Source organism: Scardinius erythrophthalmus (genome assembly GCF_964197995.2).
Source record: "Scardinius erythrophthalmus genome assembly, chromosome: 10".
In the NCBI taxonomy this organism is placed as follows: Eukaryota; Metazoa; Chordata; class Actinopteri; order Cypriniformes; family Leuciscidae; genus Scardinius; species Scardinius erythrophthalmus.
The window spans coordinates 10,151,044-10,174,346 of NC_138230.1; the positions used below are offsets into that span (position 1 = coordinate 10,151,044).

At 38.0% G+C, this 23,303-nt stretch overlaps 1 protein-coding gene and 1 long non-coding RNA gene across 2 annotated transcripts in view; one reads left to right on the forward strand and one right to left on the reverse strand.

Annotated features, from left to right (window-relative positions):
- Positions 1-16,698, reverse strand: part of LOC308697318 (E3 ubiquitin-protein ligase TRIM39-like) — a gene marked incomplete at its 5' end in the record, with an annotated part of 28,994 nt that extends 12,296 nt beyond the window's left edge. The window contains 4 exons of the mRNA XM_081376501.1: positions 14,266-14,404; positions 14,496-14,729; positions 15,872-15,967; positions 16,129-16,698. Coding sequence (XP_081232627.1) covers positions 14,266-14,404; positions 14,496-14,729; positions 15,872-15,967; positions 16,129-16,698 — 1,039 coding nt within the window. The remainder of the gene's footprint in view (positions 1-14,265; positions 14,405-14,495; positions 14,730-15,871; positions 15,968-16,128) is intronic.
- LOC308696798 lies at positions 1,163-6,156 on the forward strand. Its single transcript, XR_014030874.1, has 4 exons — positions 1,163-1,522; positions 2,713-2,787; positions 2,888-3,035; positions 5,834-6,156. It is a non-coding gene; the product is annotated as an uncharacterized lncRNA (long non-coding RNA).
- Positions 16,699-23,303: the final 6,605 nt, after the last annotated feature.

Consider the following 23,303-nt stretch of genomic DNA (forward strand, 5'->3'; position numbering starts at 1 on the left):
TTAGCTTCAAACAAGATGGAGGATATTGCTTTCAGTTTCAGAGAGTAAAGTCCCACCCACTGATCTGTAATAGGTCTGTAGCGTGAGCGCGCCCCACCCTGGGAAAGATGAGAAACTGTAGTCTTAACAGAAATCCCCCCCTCTAACACTTCCTCCTACAATGACGCAAAATGACGATTTTTGCGTCATTGTAGGAGGAAGTGTAAGAGGTAAATAACAGATTTCTCCCGTCTCAGGGGAAAATGAGAGAGTGTTGCACGACCATTCAATAGTATGACTGGGTTTCTAACAATGCAAAGCTTAATGCAAATGGGTGAAGTGTCCCTTTAAGGTAAAAAAGTTACTTAGTTCACCTTTAAGCTATTCTGTTCTTATCTTTATAAATAATTTTCAAATATGGTACTATGGAGTGTTATGACTTTTTGGAAATAAAGGCTACAATGAAATTTTAATTCTTCTCTTAACTTTATTCTTTATTACCTTTTTAATTTTTTCAATTTTATTTCTATATTTGTTTTTCATTCATTCCTACAACGGGTCCACTAATAATTCACAAATAATTTCTCACAAAAAAAAAACATCTCAAGCTAACACAGCTCTGCTTCTTTTACTGTTTACCGTGATACAATATACTGTAAAAACAAAATATCTATAAATACTGAATTATGTATATACAATATCTGTTTTTAAAATTTCATATTAACATGTTTATGAGGCCACTGTCTAATTTTAATGTACAAATTAAAATGATTACTCTGATTTATGTTTGTGAACCTAAAATGTAAGAATCATTCTCAAAGATATCTGTTTCAGGTGATGTAATCAGAGTTAATATTGGACGCAATAAAACAGAAACAACAAATAAACAATTAAAAGTACAAAAAATGTATTCAGATGCTGTAATAACTTCAATGTGAAGCAGCAACAACAAATGATTCTCATCCTTTGAGTAAGAACACATCTTTTTAAACATTAATTACATTAAGCATTATTTTAGTCCAAAATTATTTCATATTACACTGTTAGCAATTGATGTAATTTTTACAATAAAATTTACAACAACATATTGTATTCATGTTTTTATTGTAAATACAAATGCATGACGGGAAATTTATGGACAGTCCTGTAATTTTGTTGTAACTACACTGTAGAAGCATTATTTTACAGCCACCGCATAGCATTGTGGGATTGCTGCGATTTGAATTTTGAAATTGCGCGGTACCGCGGCGGCCAACGGCACCAGAATCAAACACTTTTGGAAGAAGCAGCTTTTGGAAGGAACACATCTCAGGTATGAAACGTTAACATGAAATCTATTTTTATAAGTCTATGGATATATTAATACCGGTCATATGAGTGGTGATTGTTTCGTTTGGTATATTTCAGTGACATTAGCTTCTGTGACGTTCGCCCCGACTCGACTCGCTCACTCCCGGTAAAACAACACCATGAACTGACCGCGGTGAAGTGGCGTCTTCTTACTCAACCCATACGGAAAAAAGTTACCACATGCAGCTACAAGGTACGAGATATTCACAATTTTTCGCTTGGTATATTTCAGTAACATTAGCTAGAGTAATGTTAGATATAACGTTAGCTCAACTCGCCCCGCTCACTCCCGGGTAACGACGTTATAAACCTGAACTGACCGCGGTGAAGCGGCGTCTTCTTTAAGTTACTCAATCCATAAAGAAAATGGTAACGTTACCACATGCAGATACACGGCACTATTTTCAATGGAAAAACAAACATGGTGAGTAGAATCGAGTAGAGCTGAGCTTGTAACGTAGCCTAACGTTAATGGAAAACCACCACAATGACGATAGCTCAAATAATGTTAGCCCAGACTGTTAAAAATAAGCATTAACGTTAGCCCGATCAGTTAGCTCAGGTTATTATTGCATTGATTACACATGCTACTGGACAGGCTGTCGTAACATTATTAGGACTTCTGCTTTGCTGTCTTGTAATCGGGGGTCTTGAAGCCGTGGTTTGCACACTAGCATAAACGAAGTTTGTAGATTTTACGGTCACTGAATAAACACAAGCAAATTTTACTTGAAATATGGGCTTTAATTAAACGACAATGCTGGTATCTTTAATTATGCGAGTCAGCTATAACTGTGAGATAAGCTGAATATAGCATCTGGTATGCTCATATGTTATAACATTACTTTGTGCTTGGCAAACCAGGTTGGAAGAGCAGTCATGTAACTCCAGTAGCACCTCAATGCAGTACACAAGATCCGGGGGGAGGAGTTGGATCTTGTATAAGGGGTGGAGATTGGTAGGTTTAGGGGTGGGTTTAGGGATCAGGGGGTGGAGATTGGTAGGTTTAGGTATGTAAGGTGGGAGGAGTTGGATCTGGATCCGACTCCTCCCCGTGGATTTCATGTTCTGCATTGAGGACCATCTCTGTAACTGTCTGTATCTAAAATAAACTGCGCGTGCGCAACTAAATCCAACCAGCATCGTCATAAAATATTTTTTTTTCCGGAGCCTGGGTTCTGTTGAAAAGCTTTCAATGCTCTCTTTGTCTTCAGAAAAGGCAGCAAATTATCAGTAGTATTAAAATTAAGTTAACCATTTTGTTTGTCTCAAATTACATGTGGCTGCCTGGCAGACTATATGGACTAAAATAATAATCGATTTTTAATTTGGTATTTGTGTAATTGGTAATACATTTGGTAATGTTTGTTTTTTATTCCCTAGCCTAGCCCTCTGCCACAGCTGCTGATATCCAGAGAGAGAGAGACCTATCCAGCACACCTTGCTTAATTGTGCAAGGTATATTCTTCCCTTATTTTATAGAGTATTTCACTTTTAAATGAAAATTACCCCATGATTTACTCACCTTTTATTATCATATTGTGTTAATGCATTTCAGGAGAGACAATAATCGCAACAAGTGTTCATAGAAGGAACAGTTGTGATGGGGCCCAAAACAGTCTTTTGAATGGAGTGGCTGAAACCTTCGCTGCTTACTGTGTTCAACATGCAGTATCCTAAAGACGCCTCAGGGACTTTATATAAAGGTATGTTTAAACTGTTTACACACTAATAAAGAAAATGAGGTAATACTTTACAGTATGGATACATTAATTATCATGAATTCATGTATAAATTCATGCATTAATATCTCATGAATCATCAGGAAATAGCAGAAGTTCAACGTTTTTCATGCATGACTTCATGAGTGAACAACACTAAGTTAACTGAAAATTAACTAAGATAAGTACATCATCATGAATTATGATTTATTACGCATGATCGTGATGCTTTTCTTTGTTCACAGTTATGTGACCATTAGCACATTGTTCATCAGAGTTTCTAAGGACCAGTCACCACTTTAGTTGAGGGGCCACACACATGAAGTCATTGATAGATGATGCTTAGTTAATGATGACTACTGTATTTGAATGTCAACAGAATTTGTGTGCTCTGAGCTGTGATTGGTCTATTTTGGGGTCTGTCCAACTACCTGCAGGCTTTGAAGAAGACATGAACTGTTGACATTCAAATACAGTAGTCATCATTAACTAAGCATTATCTATCAATGACTTCATGTGTGTGGCCCCTCAACTAAAGTGGTGACTGGTCCTTAGAAACACTGATAAACAGTGGCATAACTGTGAACAAAGAAAACATCATGATCATGCGTAATAACTCATAATTCATGATGATTTACCCATCTTAGTTAATGTTTTAATTAAGGTGTTGTTCACTCATGAAGTCATGAATGAAAAACGTTGAACTCGTGTTAGTTCCTGATGATATGAGATATGAATGCATAATTCATGCATGAATTTATACATGAATTCATGATAATTCATGTCCCCTTACTGTAAAGTGAATCCATCATTCTCATATGTAACGTCCCATGAATTATTACCTTATTACCAGTATTGTTAGGTTCTATGATATATTCTATGTAGGCATGTGCCGGTATCAACTTTTCATGCTGCGATTAATTGATTGAGCTTTTACCACGGTATACGGTATTATCACGATATTTTAATTGCTCAAGAGAAATGGATGGATTACAATAGTGATTGTCAAAACATTTGGTAACTAAATAGAATTTTACACAATTTTCACGCTTTCAATTCTTGGGATTTGATTTCAATCTTGATTCAGTATTGACTTTTTGGATAAATATTAGGTAGGCTACAGTAGATAGACGTTAATTTTTCTCAAGAAAAAATATATCTCACATAATGCTGTAAACATACAGAGAGCCCTGTCAGCTGGTATTATTAAAGGTTAAAAATTAACTAATTAAATATAATTTGGTTTTCATTATAATAACAATTATGACACAAGTAAAAATATAATACAAATGTAATGTGCACATATTTAGCAAAATACTCCTCTCTATAGCTATTTTTTTTTCTAGTCAACTAACGTGTTGGTCATTAAATGGCTTTCCTGAGGTAAATGTAACCTTCTGTGACATAATTGTTCACCTGCAGTTTTATTGACCTCTTTCCGTGGTTGAAAAACACTGAATGATCGATATTATGTATGAGGCATATATACCTTTCGGTAAGTTGTAGCCTACTGCATCTTTAAATAAAAAGTAACAGATGATCGGTTTACTTGAACTGAGGCCTACAGTGATCTGTCAAGTCACATTTACAAGCACCAAAACAGTATTTGTTGTCTGAATTCCGTAATAAAATGGACAGAACATGAGAGCTGAGAATTGTTTTCATACCATAATAACCTGCTCTGTCTAGTCTGTCGGTCTCCGTGTCCTCTTTGCTACGCGATTTTTCTCTGCGTGAGAAACTGCATGTGGCGCGAGAGCGTTTGAAAAGTGTAAATTGCGTGAGTCTCACGCTGAATGCGTAGAGTTGACAGCTCTGCTTTTAGAAGGGGGATAGATCGTCGGCAGCGTGCCTCCTTCCGCCATGCTTCTTCTCCATGTGAGGATTGTTTACATTAGAGTGCGCACTGAGCCGCATGCACACAGCGCTTCTACATGTGGGGATTGTTTACATCAGAGTGCGCACGTGTTTCGCGCAGCATATACGCAGTGTTTGTTTAAGCGGTTGATGGAAAATAAGCTAATACGCGTTCTATAAATATAAATTCTGATCTATTATTTTTCACGGTATTTTGAAGTGCCCACGATAACAATATCGTGCATATTCATTACCGCGATTTATCGCATTACCGAATACCGGCACATGCCTAATTCTATGCAATGATGTCAATAGATAGGTTTCCATCCAATCAAAACATAACTTTTAAACGCATTCATAAAAATTTTGCAAAAAAAAAAACTCTAATTGGAGAGCATTTCAATCAACTCTGTTATGCGAATTATAAATGGTCACGCACCTAGGAGTCGTGAACAGCTGTGGGATCAAAACGTAAGGTTGACAGGGCAACTTGAAACACCTGATATAATTGCAAAAAATGCAAATTTGTCAATCCACATAGAAGTTTTTGTTCACATTAGAATATTTTATGTGAATTTTAACCGTTTCCAGTCAGGATTTCTTTTTCAAATGGTTAAAATGTGCATTAAAAAGTTGGATGGAGACCCAGCTATTGCTGTTAAGTGTCTGTTCTATAGTAGAGTTGGTTTTCCCCTGCAGGACATAATTTGTATAAACAGAAGAGACTGACGGACAACAGTTTAACATTACAACTTTCATTAATTCATTAAATTAAATTGTATGGTTAAAGTTGTTAATGTTAAATAAATACATCAAAGTCATTTTATTTTATGAGCAAGTAGGTTACTTATGTTTTTTTATACAGTATTTGTCATTATTTAACAGATATGAAAACTTTAACTTTTTTCCTCTCTCTCGGTTTTCAGAGCTTTTTGTGGAATCCACTCCCAGACGGGCAGTAAAGCCGAGAGGAGACACAGGCTCAACGCACCTGTTTGCACCCTCCTAAGAAAACTGGACTTTGAGTTGATGGGATAGTAACATGAACGACTTCCCCTATGCAGTTCAAGTCTGGCTGGACACCTTTGTTCCATATCATCGTGTTCCCCCTGATGATAGGCTGCCTGGACGTCTGGAAGTGAGCTTCTTCATTAAAGGGATACTCCACTTTTTTTGGAAATAGGCTCATTTTACAACTCCACCAAAGTTAAACAGTTGAGTTTTAACGTTTTCGAATTCATTCAGCCGATCTCCGGGTCTTTAGAAGAATGTCAGTAACCAGACAGTTTTTGGTCCCATTGACTTCCATAGTAGGAAAAAATATATACTATGGAAGTCAATGGGACCAAAAACTCTGACATTCTTCTAAAGACCCGGAGATCGGCTGAATGGATTCGAAAACGGTAAAACTCAACTGTTTAACTCTGGTGGAGTTGTAAAATGAGCCTATTTCCAAAAAAAGTGAAGTATCCCTTTAAAAGTAAAATTTTGTTTATGTGTGATAAAGTGGATACTTTTGTAATATGTATTTTTGCAGTTTGTTAATAAAAAAAAAAGAAAATATACCATTTTTGTGTTTTTAATTGGCCAATACGGAAAATGACAGCTTTTTACTTGTAATGTTTTACAGTATATTGATTTGTCCTGTGAAATTACAGGAAATTCCTGGCTACTGAGTTGCCGTAAATATAACATTTTGCTGTAATATTTACAGTGAAATTACAGGAAATTCCTGGCAAATACCAGTAAATTTACATGGTTATTGTAATTAATTACAGTAGGGATGTTGTATTAAGTATTACAATAACAGTCCTGTATACTGTTTACAGTAAATTTACGGCAACTATTAGCCAGGAATTTCCTGTAAAATTACAAGAAATGTCTAACAGTGTAGGTCTGTATGACGCTCGTAAATGTCAGAGATGATCAGTGGAGTTGAGTTTTTACCTCCATCATTAAAGCACGGGCTAAAATATGGAAAGAGTTTCCCAGTGAAAGACTGATCAGTGAAAGAGTAGAGATGAGATCTGGACTCCACATCATAAAAGGAGACCAGACCCTCCTCATAATCCACAAACACACCGACCCGCTGCGGCTTCACTCTCACACACAGAGAGACAGGAGGATCATCACAGGCTTCATATTCATTCTCATTCCTCAGCCACACAGTCCAGTATCCATTACTGGGATTCAGTGGGATCACTCCTTTCCTGCCAATGGATTCTCTGGCCACTCCTAAATCCCATTTAGTCTTTCCCTTCACCTGCACCTCAAAATAAAATCTCTGTGAGGAGAATCCCTCCTTTCCCAGGACATTTGCACATTTATCAAATCTCTTTGGATTGTCTGGGAGTTTCTGTCTAATGTCTCCATGTCTCACTTGTTTTCCATCATCAGACAGGATGAGTTTAGGATGAGCTGTATCAGGATCCAGAGTCACAACCACTGAGAAAACAGAGAATATGAATCATAAATTCACAACACAGATATTTAGTGATGATGTGTGTAATATGTAATCAGTGTTTAATCATACTGTGGGTCAGTGATGAAGCTGTGAGTATCTGAATGTAATCTAGTGTAGTGCAGACAGCACACTGTACCTGCATACTGCTGTATCCACTCCAGTTCTGTAGAGACTAATGACAATAAAACATCATCAGATCTTTGACATGTTTATGTGTGAATTATAGACAAGATTTAAGGTTATATTTAAAGAATTGTGTACAACATCATGTCTGATCGATGTGTGTGTGTGTGTGTGTGTGTGTGTGTGTGTGTGTGTGTGTGTGTGTGTGTGTGTGTGTGTGTGTGTGTGTGTGTTTAGCACTGCTAAGCTTTCAGAGCTTCAGGCCTGATATTTCACACACATCCCTCTTCTTATGAAGATCAAATCTGCCTCTTAAACACATGATGTCTATTCATTAGATTTTAAGCTTTTGTGGTTTTGGTGAAACATTTAAAATTATTCTCTGCTAAATTGGTTTGTACACAAATGTTAATGGAAACACTTAGGAAATGTATTCACCAAATATAATGATGAAATAAAAAAGAACAAACAATCTTAGAGTTCATTGAATATTAATGTTTCTCTTTATAATTTCCCCTCTGACCTGAAGAACAGTGAACTGATGATAATAATGTGACCATTGAGTTTGGGACACAACGATAGTGAATTATTTATATATTTTTTATTTTTTATCTAAGTATGTCTATTTCTATTTATGCATGTACATAAGTGTTTTAATTACTTTAATGTATTATAATGAGTTTGCATTGACCAGTTGAGCTGCATTTTCTAAATTCTGAGTGGCAGTTGAGACAAAGAGTCTTTGGTTGAGAGAGTACCATGACAACTGCATCATCCTCAGAAAACACAGAGGAGCGCTTGAGTAACTACTAACTCTCGTCTCTCTCTATCGTTTATTGTCAAGGTTAGTTAAATTCATTAAATTTTCACAATGTAATTTACAAGCTTTAATGTCAACAAATTTGTTTCAGTTGATTATCTATTTTATTAATAATTTTATGATTATGTCATAAATAAGTCCATTAGTGTATCGAGTCATTTACGTGATACTTTACTGAGTTTAGGCAGTTGTGTGAAAGACTTAGAGAATTTGTGTACACATATTGTTAGATTTTCTTTATTTATTTACTTATTGTTTGTGATTTGTTTAAAGTATTTATATGTATTTATATATATTTTAGTGCATTTATGAATATTGTGATTTAAATGTCTTAAAGACTCCGAAATACAATATTTATCCTCAGAAAACACAGAGGAGCGCTTATTAACTCTCGTCTCTCTCTCATTTAACGTTATTGTTAAGTTTTTCACTGCTTACAGTCCCTGTAGCACACATAATCACACACTTCTCTTATTTCAGCTTGAATCAGACTCATTCTTCATTACTGATGCTTTCTACTATATAAAACAGGGCAGCAACTTTTGAGTTCAACTAGGAGTGAGAATTGGGGAAAGGGATTCGATTTCAATATCCATTTAATATAACGTTACCCTGGAAATCGACACTCGGTTACTAACGTAACCTCGGTTCTCTCTAGAGAGGGAACGAGTGTTGCGTAAGTTTAGCTTACGCTACAGGAAAACTCATTTTCTCGAGAATACTAAAGAAAAAATTATCCTTAATTTTTAGAATGTAAAACGCATTTGCTGCAGCAGGCAGACATAGGCGAGACAGCTCGCGCGCCTATTGGCTGCTCTGCGGCAACTGCTGCAACCTATCGGTGGTCTTGGCATGATTCCAGCGCCAGTGGGAAGCCTTTACGTGCTGTCATCATGGCCCGCCAAAAGGGGTGTGGCTTCAGCCTATAAAAACCCCTCGCCCAGGTTGCACAAGGGATTTCATTCGACTGGAAGCAAAACCAAAGTGCAGCACAAGCATGGCAGGCTACACAACACTCTTTCCCTCTCTAGAGAGAACCAAAGTTACGTTAGTAACCGAGTACTCTCGTGTTGCGTAAGTTTAGCTTACACTATGGGAACCCTATGTAAAGCGCCGTGCGTGCTGAGTTTCCAACACTTATGTCCCAAGGGCAGTAGCCCGGGGCTCATGTATAAGTGAAGTGATCGCAACGGCAGAACAGGGCGGGAACACCCAGTGTTATGAGATAGGTGCATACACATATACAGTTAAGGCAGTTATGACCACCTTAAACTGCATAAGCCCATAGGACGTTGCAGCACATCAACAGTCTAATCAAACTTAGTTGGGTAGACAATGTTAATATAGCATAATCAGACTGAGAGCAGTCTGGCCTGTAAGGCGGGTACTTCCAGGTAATAAAACCTTACAAATTTAGACAGCGAGGCCCAGCCTGCTGCCATACAAATGTCATGGAGTGAGACCCCACTTGCATGCACACGACGAGGCCATACCTCTAGTCGAGTGGGCCCTAACCCCCAAAGGGCAATCCAGGCCCTCGGACGCATAAGCTGACGCAATAGCGTCCACTATCCATCTGGACAGGGTCTGTTTCGAGATGGCTAGCCCTTTGACGCAGCCACCAAACGAAACGAAAAGCTGCTCCGTTTGCCTAAAGGCAGCAGAGCGCTCCACATAAATCCTTAAAGCCCTTACTGGGCAGAGGAAGTTAACCCCAGCCTCACTGTCAGACGCAGGGAGGGCCGAAAGGGAAATAACTTTGGCTCTAAAAGGAGTCGCAAGCACTTTTGGGACGTAACCATGCCTTGGTTTGAGGATGACCTTAGAGTCATTAGGCCCAAATTCCAGGCACGTAGCGCTCACCGAGAGCGCGTGCAGGTCTCCCACCCGTTTTACTAAGGATAGTGCCATCAGAAAAGCGGTTTTGAATGACAGGTACTTTAGCTCCACTGCGTGTAATGGTTCGAATGGTCCACCTTTCATGGCCTCAAGGACCGTGGAAAGGTCCTGTAGGATTGAGTGCGAAATAAACACAAATGAATCTTCCAGGTGAATTGTTCAAACATAATTTCTCACAGAACTGAACATTCCAGACACCAAATCACCAACCCCAGAGCCATAAAAGAAGGCTCCAGCCAGCCAGTCTCCGCTGACCAACGAAAACCCCCAGCTAAGAACTTTATGGCCATGCAAGCTTCAAAGAAGATGAGCCCAACTAAAGGAAGAACTGGTCAATGTAAGATAGCTTGGAAAAGAATGATTGGCTCAGAGATAGCACAATTCAGCCCGATCAAGATAACAGCAGAAGCTGCTCGAGCCCACAACATTCCAGACTCCCCCCCCCCCCCCCTTAAGGACCTCTGATAGACCTCAGGGTGTAAAATCGTTTCAAACCACAGAGCTGAGATTTTACCTATAACATAAATAAAATCATTCAAGAACAATTTTCAATGGACTTATAGATCAAGCATCATGCAACGACATGATTCTATATTGTTCCTACAATAGATGGGTGTATCTGATATGCTTAGATGCCATACAATTCATGTAATTGTTATAATTGTTAGATGTTGGAATGAAAATGTATTGTGTTTCATATCAATATGATCGTATGTTCTTAATTCAAAGGATGGCTTGATTGAAATCTGTGGAAAATGTTTCGGATTCTTATAATAGTAATAATGTCTTAGCTGTGGCCTCTGTACTCTTTGCTAGAGCTTAGAGAGTAAGGAGAGCACAGATAAGCTTGATTTATGATAAGAAGTGAAGAGAACGCCACCTCCTAAACAAAGACAGTGTCTAATTGGTTAGAACTGATCCAGGAGGCTGGGCGGACATTTGAGTTTAAAATCTTAACACCAGAACAAAGTTTAGAGTTTCAGTGCAGAACCAAAAATGCAGCGGGAGATGAAGAGCTAAGACAGACGAGTAACCATGTAAAACGCGCAGACGAAATAACCCAAATCAAGATCTGAAGAACATGGGTTAAACAGCTTCATTCAAGCCATCATCTACTCTTCTCAATTTCCTTTCTTTTCTTAGTTTCCTTTCTTTTCCGTTGTGAGTCTCGGTTCTAAGTTAAGTTTTGCGACAAGATTTCGAGCCACGTTTCTTCTGCAAAGCCAGCTTCAAACAAAGACTTTCATTCCGCCAGCACGCCACGTGACCCAGACATCAGGCACGTGGAGACCAGCCAACGAACGGACCGGGAAAACCCTTTACACGCAACAAAAAGGGAATCCCCAAAAGCAAAGACAAGCAAGTACTGCCTCCAGACTCTTAAACTGAACTGGTGTATTTGATACTGATTTAATAACCTAGGAAACGATAAAAGGGTTAAACTAATGATTGATGGTTCATTCAGGTTGTGTTTTATAAGTGCATAGAAACTTGGCATTACATCATCTCACTCTTAAACTCACTCTTAAAACTTAATCTTTCCTTACTATCTTTCTTTCTGCAACGCGTATGAATGTGTGTGTCTGTGTTAGATATTAGTTGTATGTGTTAGAATAATCAATAAAGTCTTGTTTGTATTTTAAAGAGAAATATTACTTGTGTTATTGTGCTTACAAATTTAATGTCTTAAACTTCTGATCTAAGTTACCTTGCTAACTATATAGTGTTTCACTATAGTTCGGATATTTATATCCGTTGCAGAGTTGATAATTACAGCCAGTTCAAATGAACCGCGAACGAGTCATTTGCTCGGTTGTAATAAGTGACTCTTTTGAATTCCCTATAAATTAATTAATAATTCCTTTGAGCTAAATTGTAATCACTACAAATTACAAATATCTTACAGTCCCAAACTGGAACCGAGGGTGGCCGAGGAGGATTCAGCCTCCTAACACCCCTGAGAAAACGGATTATGAGGTCCTTCTTTCCCAGCGACTGGCCATTTACAGGTTTCGTAAATGCTGCTATGGCCGCCACGTACACTTTGAGCGTGGATGGGGTTCTCCCGCTGTCGTCTAGATAGTTCAGATAGTTCTGAGGGGCGCGAGCGCCGTGTCCATGCATTTCGTAAATGTACAAGGTGCTAAAGACAGGCCGAAGGGAAGGACGGTGTACTGATAAGTCTGGCCCTCGAAGGCGAATCTCAAGAACGGCCTGTGACGGGCTGCTATCTGGATCTGAAAATAGGCGTCTTTCAGATCCACTGATATAAACCCGGAGACCCGGCCATGATGACGTACTTCGTTACACTGCAAATGGATCCGAACGTCTCTGACCCATCATTACAATAGGCGGGCCAGAGGCGAGCTAAACAGATGACGACAGCGCTGTGACGTCGAGGTTATTAGTAAACATTGTAAAATGGCTATGAATGAACACCAGTTGTTTGAAACGGCTTTGACCTCTACAATGAACGAGTTAGACTTGGCTTTTTATCTAAAAGAGGAACAGAAGACGGCGCTCGAATCGTTTCTTTGCAAGAAGGGCATTTTGCTGTTTTGCGGATACAGCAAGAGTCTAATCTACCAGTTAGCTCCGCTGGTAGCTAAGCGTATGGGGCTTGTTGTGATTGGTCATAGTGTTATCTAATTGCGTGCAGTGAGATTTTCAAATGCATGCTTGGTGCCGCTGTGGTGAACAAATGAGTCCTACTGAAGAGATGATTCCGAGCTTAGGACCCAAGCAATCCGATTGGTTCAAAGCACGTTTTATGGGTAATCGCTTTAGTGCCTGGTTACAAATCATACAAAATCACTTTATTATAGTAGACGTTTGTACTACGTTCTAAAGAGTCATTAATGTATTCTAACTTATACGTTTCATATACTAGTATTTAAATGAAGCTATAGATTGTGAAATTAAACATTTGTTGTTGTTATTTTTTAGTTAGCTTAGATAGTAGCATAGCATAAAACTAACGTTATCCGATGATCGTGCTAGCTGAGTTTACCTGAACATATACTGCCCTGATACTGCCTTACCGTATTCACAGCAATTCGTAATGCAATTATAATTATGTCATTAATTATAATATTTATTAATTATTAATCGTAATAATCAGCACAATATGTTACAAGTACACTTTTTTTAAATTAAAAGAACCATAAAATAATGTTTATTTGTGTATATACTATTTTTCTTATTAACAGTTTAGACAGCTCACATTAGCTACAAGTTATCACAAGAACAGATTTAGATCAGGCATACTAGTATGGCATTCTAATGGGGTCCTAAGCTCGGACTCATCTCTTCAATAGGACTCATTTGTTCGCCACACCTCCCCTCGAGCTGGCTGATTTTCATTAGTCGATGCCAGACCATTAAACTTTCAGTTGAAGGTCTGGATTTCAAGGCTACATTTAATATAGATATATACATGGATATAGTCCAGTTTCATTTTATATACAAATAAAGTTATATATAAATACAAATATAATTATTAATTAATATGTAATATAATGCTTTTTTACTCCTCTCTAGAGTACATTTTCTTGCCAGCTATAGTTTATGGACATTGAATGGCTTTTCTGAGGTAAATGTTGACATTATTTGATTGAGGGATGCATGAGACATGATTCATTTCAGTAAGTTGTACTGGTTCTTTCAACACCCTCTGATGTTCATTTATGTTTATTTTGTACTGTAACTAGTAATAAAGATCGGTCCATGTGCCGCTTGAACTAAGGCGACAGCAATTTGTCACGCCATATTAAGAGCCAAAATGGTATTTATTGTTTGAATTTCGTAATAAAACTTATAATATTTGAAAGCTAAGACTTTGTTTCATATAAAAAATGAACCTGCTCTCTCTTGTCTGTTCATGTCCTCTTTGCTCCACAATGTTTTTTCACTGTGTGAGAATATTGATGTGCAAGTAAATGCTTGAGAACAGTGTCAATTGTGTAAGTCTCACTCTGAATGCCTGAGTTGTCAGCCCTGATAAAAAGAGGATACATATGTCTATCTGCACGGTGTATTTGATATTGCTGTACCAGTCTGAGTGAGTTTCTCCTGTAGAGAGTCCTGCAGTTTAGTCAGAGCTCTCCTCAGAGTCTCCAGACTCTCATCAGTCTTCACACTGATCTCAGACCAGTTCCTGGTGTTTCTAGAGCTGCACAGGGATGAGTAAATCTACAGCAGGAGAGAGGAGAAATCCTTCAGCATGGGGAGTGTTATGGTGTCATATACTGCATTATCATTGATCAGAGAGATGTTGACTGACCTGTAGGAGGTGGAGGTGATCTTCAGTGTGTGAGAGCTGCTCCAGCTCAGTGTTTCTCATCTTTAGCTCAGTGATCTCCTGCTCCAGCTCTTCAATGAGCTCTTCCTCCTGTTTCTCTGCTGCTTTCTGCTGCTCCTCCATCATCTCCAGCAGTTCAGTCTGACATCTCTCAATGGAGCGGATGAGATCAGCGAAGAGCTCCACACGGGCTGCTTTCTCCTTCTTTGTGTTTCTCTGATCAACCAGGTCAATAAACTAATTATTAGTGGTGTTTGTTAAGAGAGAAATCAATGTTACTACTTTAAGTGATCAAAGTAAAAATGAATAAAAAGTAGCATGTAATCATGATTGTGATATATCGCTTTTATACAGCAATTCACTAAACACAAATGTAATATTCGGTAACTTAGACACAATATTGACAGTTTTGTCTATTTTTGCTTTGCCAGTTTTGTAACTTCCAAACAAAACTGCAGCAGAAACAATTGTTGAACATCTGAGCAACACATACAGTACTGTTTCCATGTTTGTTTCGCTCTTTTGTTTAAACAAGTATTAAACCAAATCAATTAAAGGTATAGCGGAGGATTTTATTTTTCCGGGTGGATCATCAAGACTATTGGTCCTCCTAATTGTCAATCATTCTGGTGATATGTTTACTTAAGGTCGTCGTACGTGCTCGTCCTTTCTGCGCATGCGCACTTTCAGGTGTACTATGTGTGGTGAGTTGTCTATGGGCCATTGCCCATTCATTGAAGCTCGCCGTTCTCACCGGGTTTTTTAAAAATGTCTGAGGGTCGTAAGACAAGAAGAGAAAGGCCTCTGAAGAAAGAAACAAGACCAGAGTGTTTTTGGGAGAATATTCCACACGCTGGTGTGCGCTAAAAGCACAGGTTGGGCTTCCCACTGATGCCTCAGTCGCGAAGTTTCTACTCGACAGGTAAAGTTTGGCATGCTATTTGGAGAAATCCATTTAAAATCACTGCTAGTAAAAGTTAATGTAAGCTATGATTAGTGATCTTGCAACTTGTAAACAGAGCGTGCACAAGGGGAGCAGGTAGAGTGTTGCGCACATATTTATAATGCATGTGTATTTTTTCAAAAAGTGGAGAGGGCGGTTCTTTTCTAAAATTCGGGAAAATCCTCCGCTATACCTTTAAGATTTATGATTCTCTCAAAAAGATTTTCAATCAAAGATTCTCTCATCTGTCGCCACCTACTGGTGAAACGATGTAACTTGTAAAAAGAGTCACTGTAAAACAGACTCGCAGACTGTCTGGAACAAACACAGACAAGCGAAGATACAGAGAGTGAAAAGTCCCCTGAACTTACTGATGTAAATATTTAAGAAAACTGAATTACATAATTTAACTCACTTTTCTGAGTTTTGCTGAGAGTTTGATGTCGTGAATCTTCTTGATTCTGTCCTGGATCATATGCTGTGTGTCTTTCTGTGTCTTCATCAGTTCAGTCTATAGACAGAGAACAACACAGACACAGTTATAATAACAGAGATTTACTGTCTTCTGAGGAAATATGCACCATTGTTTTCATAATAAGCTTTTATTTCACATGATTAAATAATGTGTGTTTTCTCTTGATTTGAACCCTTAAAGTAGCTAGTAACTTTTACCTTCTTCTCTTCACTCTCCTCTTCTAAAGAAACAGTGTAGTGGTTTTTGTGATCTCCGTCAGTGCAGGACAGACACACGATGGTCTCACACACATATATCTGATCATGTCTACAGAACAGCTCCAGAGGTCTGTCATGTTTCTGACATATATAGTCCTCCAGATTCCTCACAGGATTGATCAGTTTGTGTTTCTTTAAACCTGCCACTCTCGAATGAGGCTCCAGGTGAGTCTCACAGTAAGAGCTCTGACACACCAGACACGACTTCAGGGCTTTCAGCTTTCTTTCCTCACAGACGTCACACAGAACTTCAGCTTTTTTCAGAACTTCAGCTTTTTTCTCAGGACTTTTCTTTTTATAGTGATCTACGAGCTCTCGGAGTGTGGTGTTAATCTTGAGATCAGGTCTGTGCTTGAATGTTTCTTTACAATATGGGCAGTTGCAGCTCTGGCTGTTGTCCCAGCACTTATTCAGACAGGTCTTGCAGAAGTTGTGTCCACATGGAGTGCTGACTGGATCAGTGAACACGTCCAGACATATAGAGCACTGAAGCTCCTCAGAGGAAGACATCGCTGGAGAGAGAAATGATGAAGATAAATCACCTGCACTACTCAAATTTGTAAGAGATCATGTACAGTCAGCTGGTCATTACTGCTACATGAACCCAGCAAAGCTGATCAGAACCCTAATGTGGACCTCATTACACGAACACTTACTGTACCAAATAAATAAATACACGAAGGAGCAATATTGATTTGAAACATTGATTTTAATAATGATAATAATGATAATGATTTTGCTGTACACTCCTGATAATGAGAAGAGTGAAAGTTATTCATGCACTGATTCATTCTTCTTGTTTTTTAATTTTTTATTTATTTACTTACATGGAGGTGTATCATAAATACTCCGTCTACTGTTTTTTTTTGCTTTTGTTGATGTTGATGAAGATTGTGCCATCCTTCCCCCTTCTTCAAACCTTGTCAAGAAAAAAAAAACGTATTTCACAGTAAATTATGACCAATGAATTGCTCCTTGAAATATTGAGTGTTTATTTGGTCACTGATGTTTAAATTAAATTTACATAGTCAGATTGTGGGTTACTTATTTGTGTAATTTAAAAATACATAATTTTACGGAGCAGTATTTTCGGCTGCAGTGAGTAACAGGTTTGTGTTCGGTCTGTCTGACTGCAGGTCATTTACTTCCAGTTTCTTTAGGGCCAAATTCAAAGTTCAGCAAAAGATCTACTTACGATTAGCAAATTACAGAATAGCCTACAGAAACAGCTGGACCATTTTCATACTATCCTTCCATAAATTTTGCATCTGAAAGGGAAACTTTTTCACTGCGTGTCTTTAGTAGCCTAAATCCTGACAATATTTTGTAACGCCAAAAGAGGGTTTGCATGGGCGCAAGCTGTTAGTAAATCTATTTTAGTCTTATGGAAATGATCTGTTCTTTAGTATGGTCATCGTCAGTAGCCAAGAATCACATGCAGAATTTCCCACTTGTATCTGCGCTTTTATGGGATTGCGCCCTCAAACTAGAACGGTAATTCTTCTTGGCCCTTTAAACAGTGACAAATTGACAGAAACACCAACCTTTGCGTTACAACCAGTCAAATGACATAAATACAATTCTGAAAGGTCTACCATTTCAGTGCAGTAAACAACTAAAGTAGTTGAGTATTTGATATGATTAAACCTGGTTCTGTTCAACTTATTCCAGTTTGACATAAACCTACTAAACCAGATCGCTTCCATTAGAAACCTGTTCAGCACAATCTCTCTTATATTTCTATCTCTTACCTGTGAGGGTCAGATGTGTCCACAAGACTCTTTGAACGGATCAATAAATATTCTGTTGTTTAAAGTGGTTGATCGTCCATATGTCGTTGATCAAGTTAGTGTTGTTTTCTCTGAATATCTAAATAAGCTCATAGTCCAATGTATCTGCAGTTTCCAGAACAAAGGTTGCACATAAAATCATCTGCTAGAGAGATAGACTGAAATACTCTGGCTAATTGTTTTACAACAGATATGTGGATTGTGAAACTTAGGACCAGGACTATATGGTTCATGTGGCAATGCCAGAGAAATGCATTATTATACAAAGCATTTGTATACTCGTCTGAGTATCTGCAAGCTATTGTAGAAAATATAGCCTATATTAAAAATTAATATATTAAAAATATGACCTTTGAGTCTGTAACGGAAAGCAGATGATCAGGTCTGCCTTTTTGTTGATTAATCAAATCTAATCAACAAACAAAAGGTACTGATTAACCCCTCAAAACAAAACAACAGTGTTAGCAGATGCTCGGTCAGGTCCCCTGAGTTAATCTCATCAACTCAAGAAGATATTCACACTGAAAAGGAAGGACAAAGTTCGCCACGCGGTTCCACGTGTGCACGACTCTGCATACACACACACAAAACACAGACTCCTTATCATGCCCGACCACTTGTGGTCAAAATTACCTTTTTAAAATGTTTAAAATGTATTTCTTGCTGTGCTTATGATCCTTATACCCGAAATACGATATCTATAAGCTTTATTGATATGTAATCAGTTTAATATGCATGTAATCACGAGAAATCCTGTTTCTTTGTGTTGTTGACTAACAGAATTGTCATTCGCGGTATTGTTTTGTTCAGAAGAACACAACGGTGTTGAATATTTAGCACAGAATATTAGAGGATGCATTATTTGATTAATACCAGTTTTATAAATGTTTATGAACGAAGTTTATTCCGCCAGCATTAGTTAGAAGAGGCGTGTACCTTTCCAAATGAAAGGACATGACCACAATACGTCCTCCCAGGCGATTGGGTCACGCACGCAAGGGGGCGTGACTTTAGCTCCTTCAAAACACAGCGGGCTCTCTCACCTCCCTCTCTCACCTCGCTCTCATCCTTCCTCCTTTTCTCCCGGCGCAACGCTTCCCCGAGGAACATCCCGGAAGGCCTCGGACAAACACATGTTCGAGTCGTAGCAGCCGTTCTTTTGCAACTAAGTTGCCTCTTCCTTCACGGAAGATGAAGACGAACTTTCTCGGTAACGTTACATTTCAGTGAGCCTTTTCAAGCTTCCCGCGACAAAAAAAAGGACCTCGTCCGCGCTTTCAGCATCAACCAAACAGAGAACAGACTTGCAAGTATATTTATCTGATAAAAGCTGCTTTTCTGGGGTCCGGCTTTTAGGTTTCTGTATGTAACAATTACTAGCTTTTCCCTTCTCTCTATTTCTTTCTTTCTTTCTGTCATTTCATTTTATTCTTATCACGTATGTTATTATTGTTTAAGGGCAATTCTTAGACTACGGGCACTTTCATGTCCTTTGATCATATTTTATAAAAAACATTTAATTTTGAAAAATTAACACTTTCATAGTTAAATTTACAATGAAAGTACTTTAGGAACTTTTTACCGGTAGTCTACGATGATTTTTTCACCTTTTTAAACATCATTATACATGCAAATATTGCGGTTTTGTGCTTGTCCCACACCCAGACTTTTGATCTTCAATAATGAAAAAGAAGTGTAAAAAAATTATTTATCTTTTTTTTTATTATTATGACTGAATAAAGTTTCAGTAAAAGAATCAAAACATAATTGAGGTATTTAAGGTCAGACAACTATTAATGTGATTTTATATACAAAATGTAGTTGTCCCACAGTATTGACGTCATTTCCACCACAACGCTGTAATGTCCCTTTAAAAAGTTTTTTTGAAAGATTAGGCTTGTTTGAGATGAGCAAAATCTGCGCAGAATCGATCACCGGTGATCAGCGCGAGATGCATGCCGGTTAGAAATGTGTCCGAGTGCGGCCCGCCTTGCTCTGATGTCATGCTGACGTATGTCAAAAATCTCTCGCGAGCGCAAGGCGCACCTGTCGGATTCTGCAGTCGAGCGCAGTTGCTCTCCACCTATGGAACGCCGTTGGGGACAATACTTATTATATGCAACGCGTGAAATTTGGACGCATTAACACGCACAGTTTGTACGCGTAAATACGAAGTATATAGGCTTGTTTGAGATGCGCCTTGCAGGATATGTCACCTGTGATATCAAAGATGGATATCGCGGGATTCACGCTCGTGGAGTGTTGCTAATAAACTGGATGTAATTCAAGTTCTGTTGCTTTTATGAAAATAAATATAATGAACAATACACCCAAAGTAGGCTTAGCCTATTTAATTCCATTCCAAATACATGTTTATCAATATTTTTTAATCTTTAACAGACATGTGTTTTTATTTTTTTTAATAAAAATTACATTGCATAACCCAAAGAGATCACACTGTCAGATAGTTTGGGAATATTAACATATACACATAGAACATGATATTAGAGCTTTAAAATCAAACATTTTAAAAGAGAACAATACATCACAGTTGTTTAAACCAATGAGCATTAAGCTGTGTCGTCAGCAAGTCGTTTCCCATCGTGCTTTTGATCAGCGCAGTCGGTGGAGAGCAACTGCGCGCGACTGCAGAATCCGACAGGTGTGCCTTGCGCTCGCGAGAGATTTTTGACATACGTCAGCATGACATCAGAGCAAGGCGGACCGCACTCGGACACATTTCTAACCTATGGAAGGCCAAAAGGGCCAAAACGTGTGAAACTGTCGTGTAAACACGTAATTACGTGTTAACACGCAAATTACGCGTAAACACGCAATTTACGTGTTAACACGTTATTACGTGTTAACGCGTAAATGACGTGTTAACACGTAAATTGCGTGTTTACGCGTAAATTATTAGACATTAGCACCACCTACTGGTTTGGTGCTCTTGCTCAAACACACGTACAGAACCTAATTAGATTAAGGTTGTAAAAAGACGTTTTTAATGTGAACATACATGTTGAACAATGTCTTTTCAGAATATAGGATACAACTACATATAATAATTATTTTAAATGGGCCTATTTAGACAGTTAAGTTAACTATAACTAATCAAGCCCTGAAAGGCATGACCATTTTCACAATCACAATAGAAATTGTGTAAGGATAATTACACATTTCTCCAAACAGTATTTTCATGTACACTTATACCATATTTCTAAAGCATCTTTTTGAAACCTCTATGCATTTGTTAGAGAGCCCCTTCTGATAACACCATTAAGCCTTATGAATCTGAGATAGTGCATTGTTTTGCTGTGTTTTTCGAAGTTAATATATATATATATATATATATATATATATATATATATATATATATATATATATATATATATATATATATATATATATATATATATAACAAAGTTATTTATATTACAACACACACACTACACTTTACGCATTGTATTACATTACACACACAAACACATATATATTACAAAGTTATTTATATTACAACACGCACACTACACTTTACAAATTATACTACATTACACACACCACACACGTGATTTGCGTGCTGGCACATTGGAAACCATGGAACTTTACTGGCTGGTATGGCTATCTTGCACAAGCACAAATAACAAACAAATTATGAAGGTAAATCAGTAGCAAAACTCGAGAGCACGTAGATGTGAACTTGAGAACTTGTACAATAAATATTCGTACTTGTACATGAACATTTACACTCACAGCTCAAATGTGAAAACCTGTAAAATAAAAATCTGAAGTTGAATGTTGTAATTTGCACTCGCAGACAATAGTCACAAACCTGTATTCTGAATCTGAAGCTGCAGACAAGTAGACACAAATGTGTAAAATGCCATTCACAGAAATACAACGACAGACACAAACTTGTAATATATATTTTGCGTTTAATCTTACATTCACATTCGCGGTACAACCTCAATTAGGCACTTGCAACTTCTCAAATCTGTCACTGCAAATTCAAATTTCGCGCCTTGACTTTTGCTACTCTTTTCGCGATATATCAGGTGCAAAACTAACTTGTGCACTTGAAACTCAGAGGCGGTGAGAGAGAAAGGGGGGCGGGAGGAGGGGGGGGGTCAAAGGAGCCATTTTATTGGTTGGCACCTAGCCAATGAAATGGGACTTCGATGATGTCACGAAACCCACGTGCAGTGAAACGCTGTTAGACTGATATTAAAAGAAATAAACAATATTATCAAACTCAGTAAACACCATGCTAATAATGCATACTACAGAAAAGCAGATGAGCACAGAATATGACGAAAGAAAGCAAATGTGTGTTCAGTTCAAATAAACTTGCTGCCTGTGTTTTATTAATAATGCAACGAATTATGTTTTTTGTTATTGTTTTTTTTTTAATATATATAACTGTTGATCCATTAAGCCTCATTAAGCGTTTTCTTGGTTTTCTATGGGAAGAAAATGTACAATTGTTGCGTTCGTATTCTGTGCTTTTCTGTGTGCTTTGTATGGTGTTTCCTGAGTTTGGTCTTTTAATACCACTGTCTCAATTAAACGCGTTGTGTTCATATTCTGTGCTCATCTGCTTTTCTGTAGTATGCATTATTAGCATGGTGTTTACTGAGTTTGATAATATTGTTTATTTCTTTTAATATCAGTCTAACAGCGTTTCACTGCACGTGGGTTTCGTGACATCATCGAAGTCCCATTTCATTGGCTAGGTGCCAACCAATAAAACGGCTCCTTTGACCCCCCCTCCTCCCGCCCCCCTTTCTCTCTCACCGCCTCTGAGTTTCAAGTGCACAAGTTAGTTTTGCAGTGACAGATTTGAGAAGTTGCAAGTGCCTAATTGAGGTTGTACCGCGAATGTGAATGTAAGATTAAACGCAAAATATATATTACAAGTTTGTGTCTGTCGTTGTATTTCTGTGAATGGCATTTTACACATTTGTGTCTACTTGTCTGCAGCTTCAGATTCAGAATACAGGTTTGTGACTATTGTATGCGAGTGCAAATTTCAACATTCAACTTCAGATTTTTATTTTACAGGTTTTCACAATTGAGCTGTGAGTGTAAATGTTCATGTACAAGTACGAATATTTATTATACAAGTTCTCAAGTTCATATCTACGTGCTCTCGAGTTTTGCTACTGATTTACCTTCATAACAAATCCTGTAAATTTGCGCAACTGCATAATCAAGGTCAGTCTGTATCAAGTCTTCATGTCAGGTCCAGCCGGAGGACTTTGTCCACATCACAGACAATAGGCCTAATCTCTGCAGGCAAAGGAAAATCCAGATCCAGCCTTGACA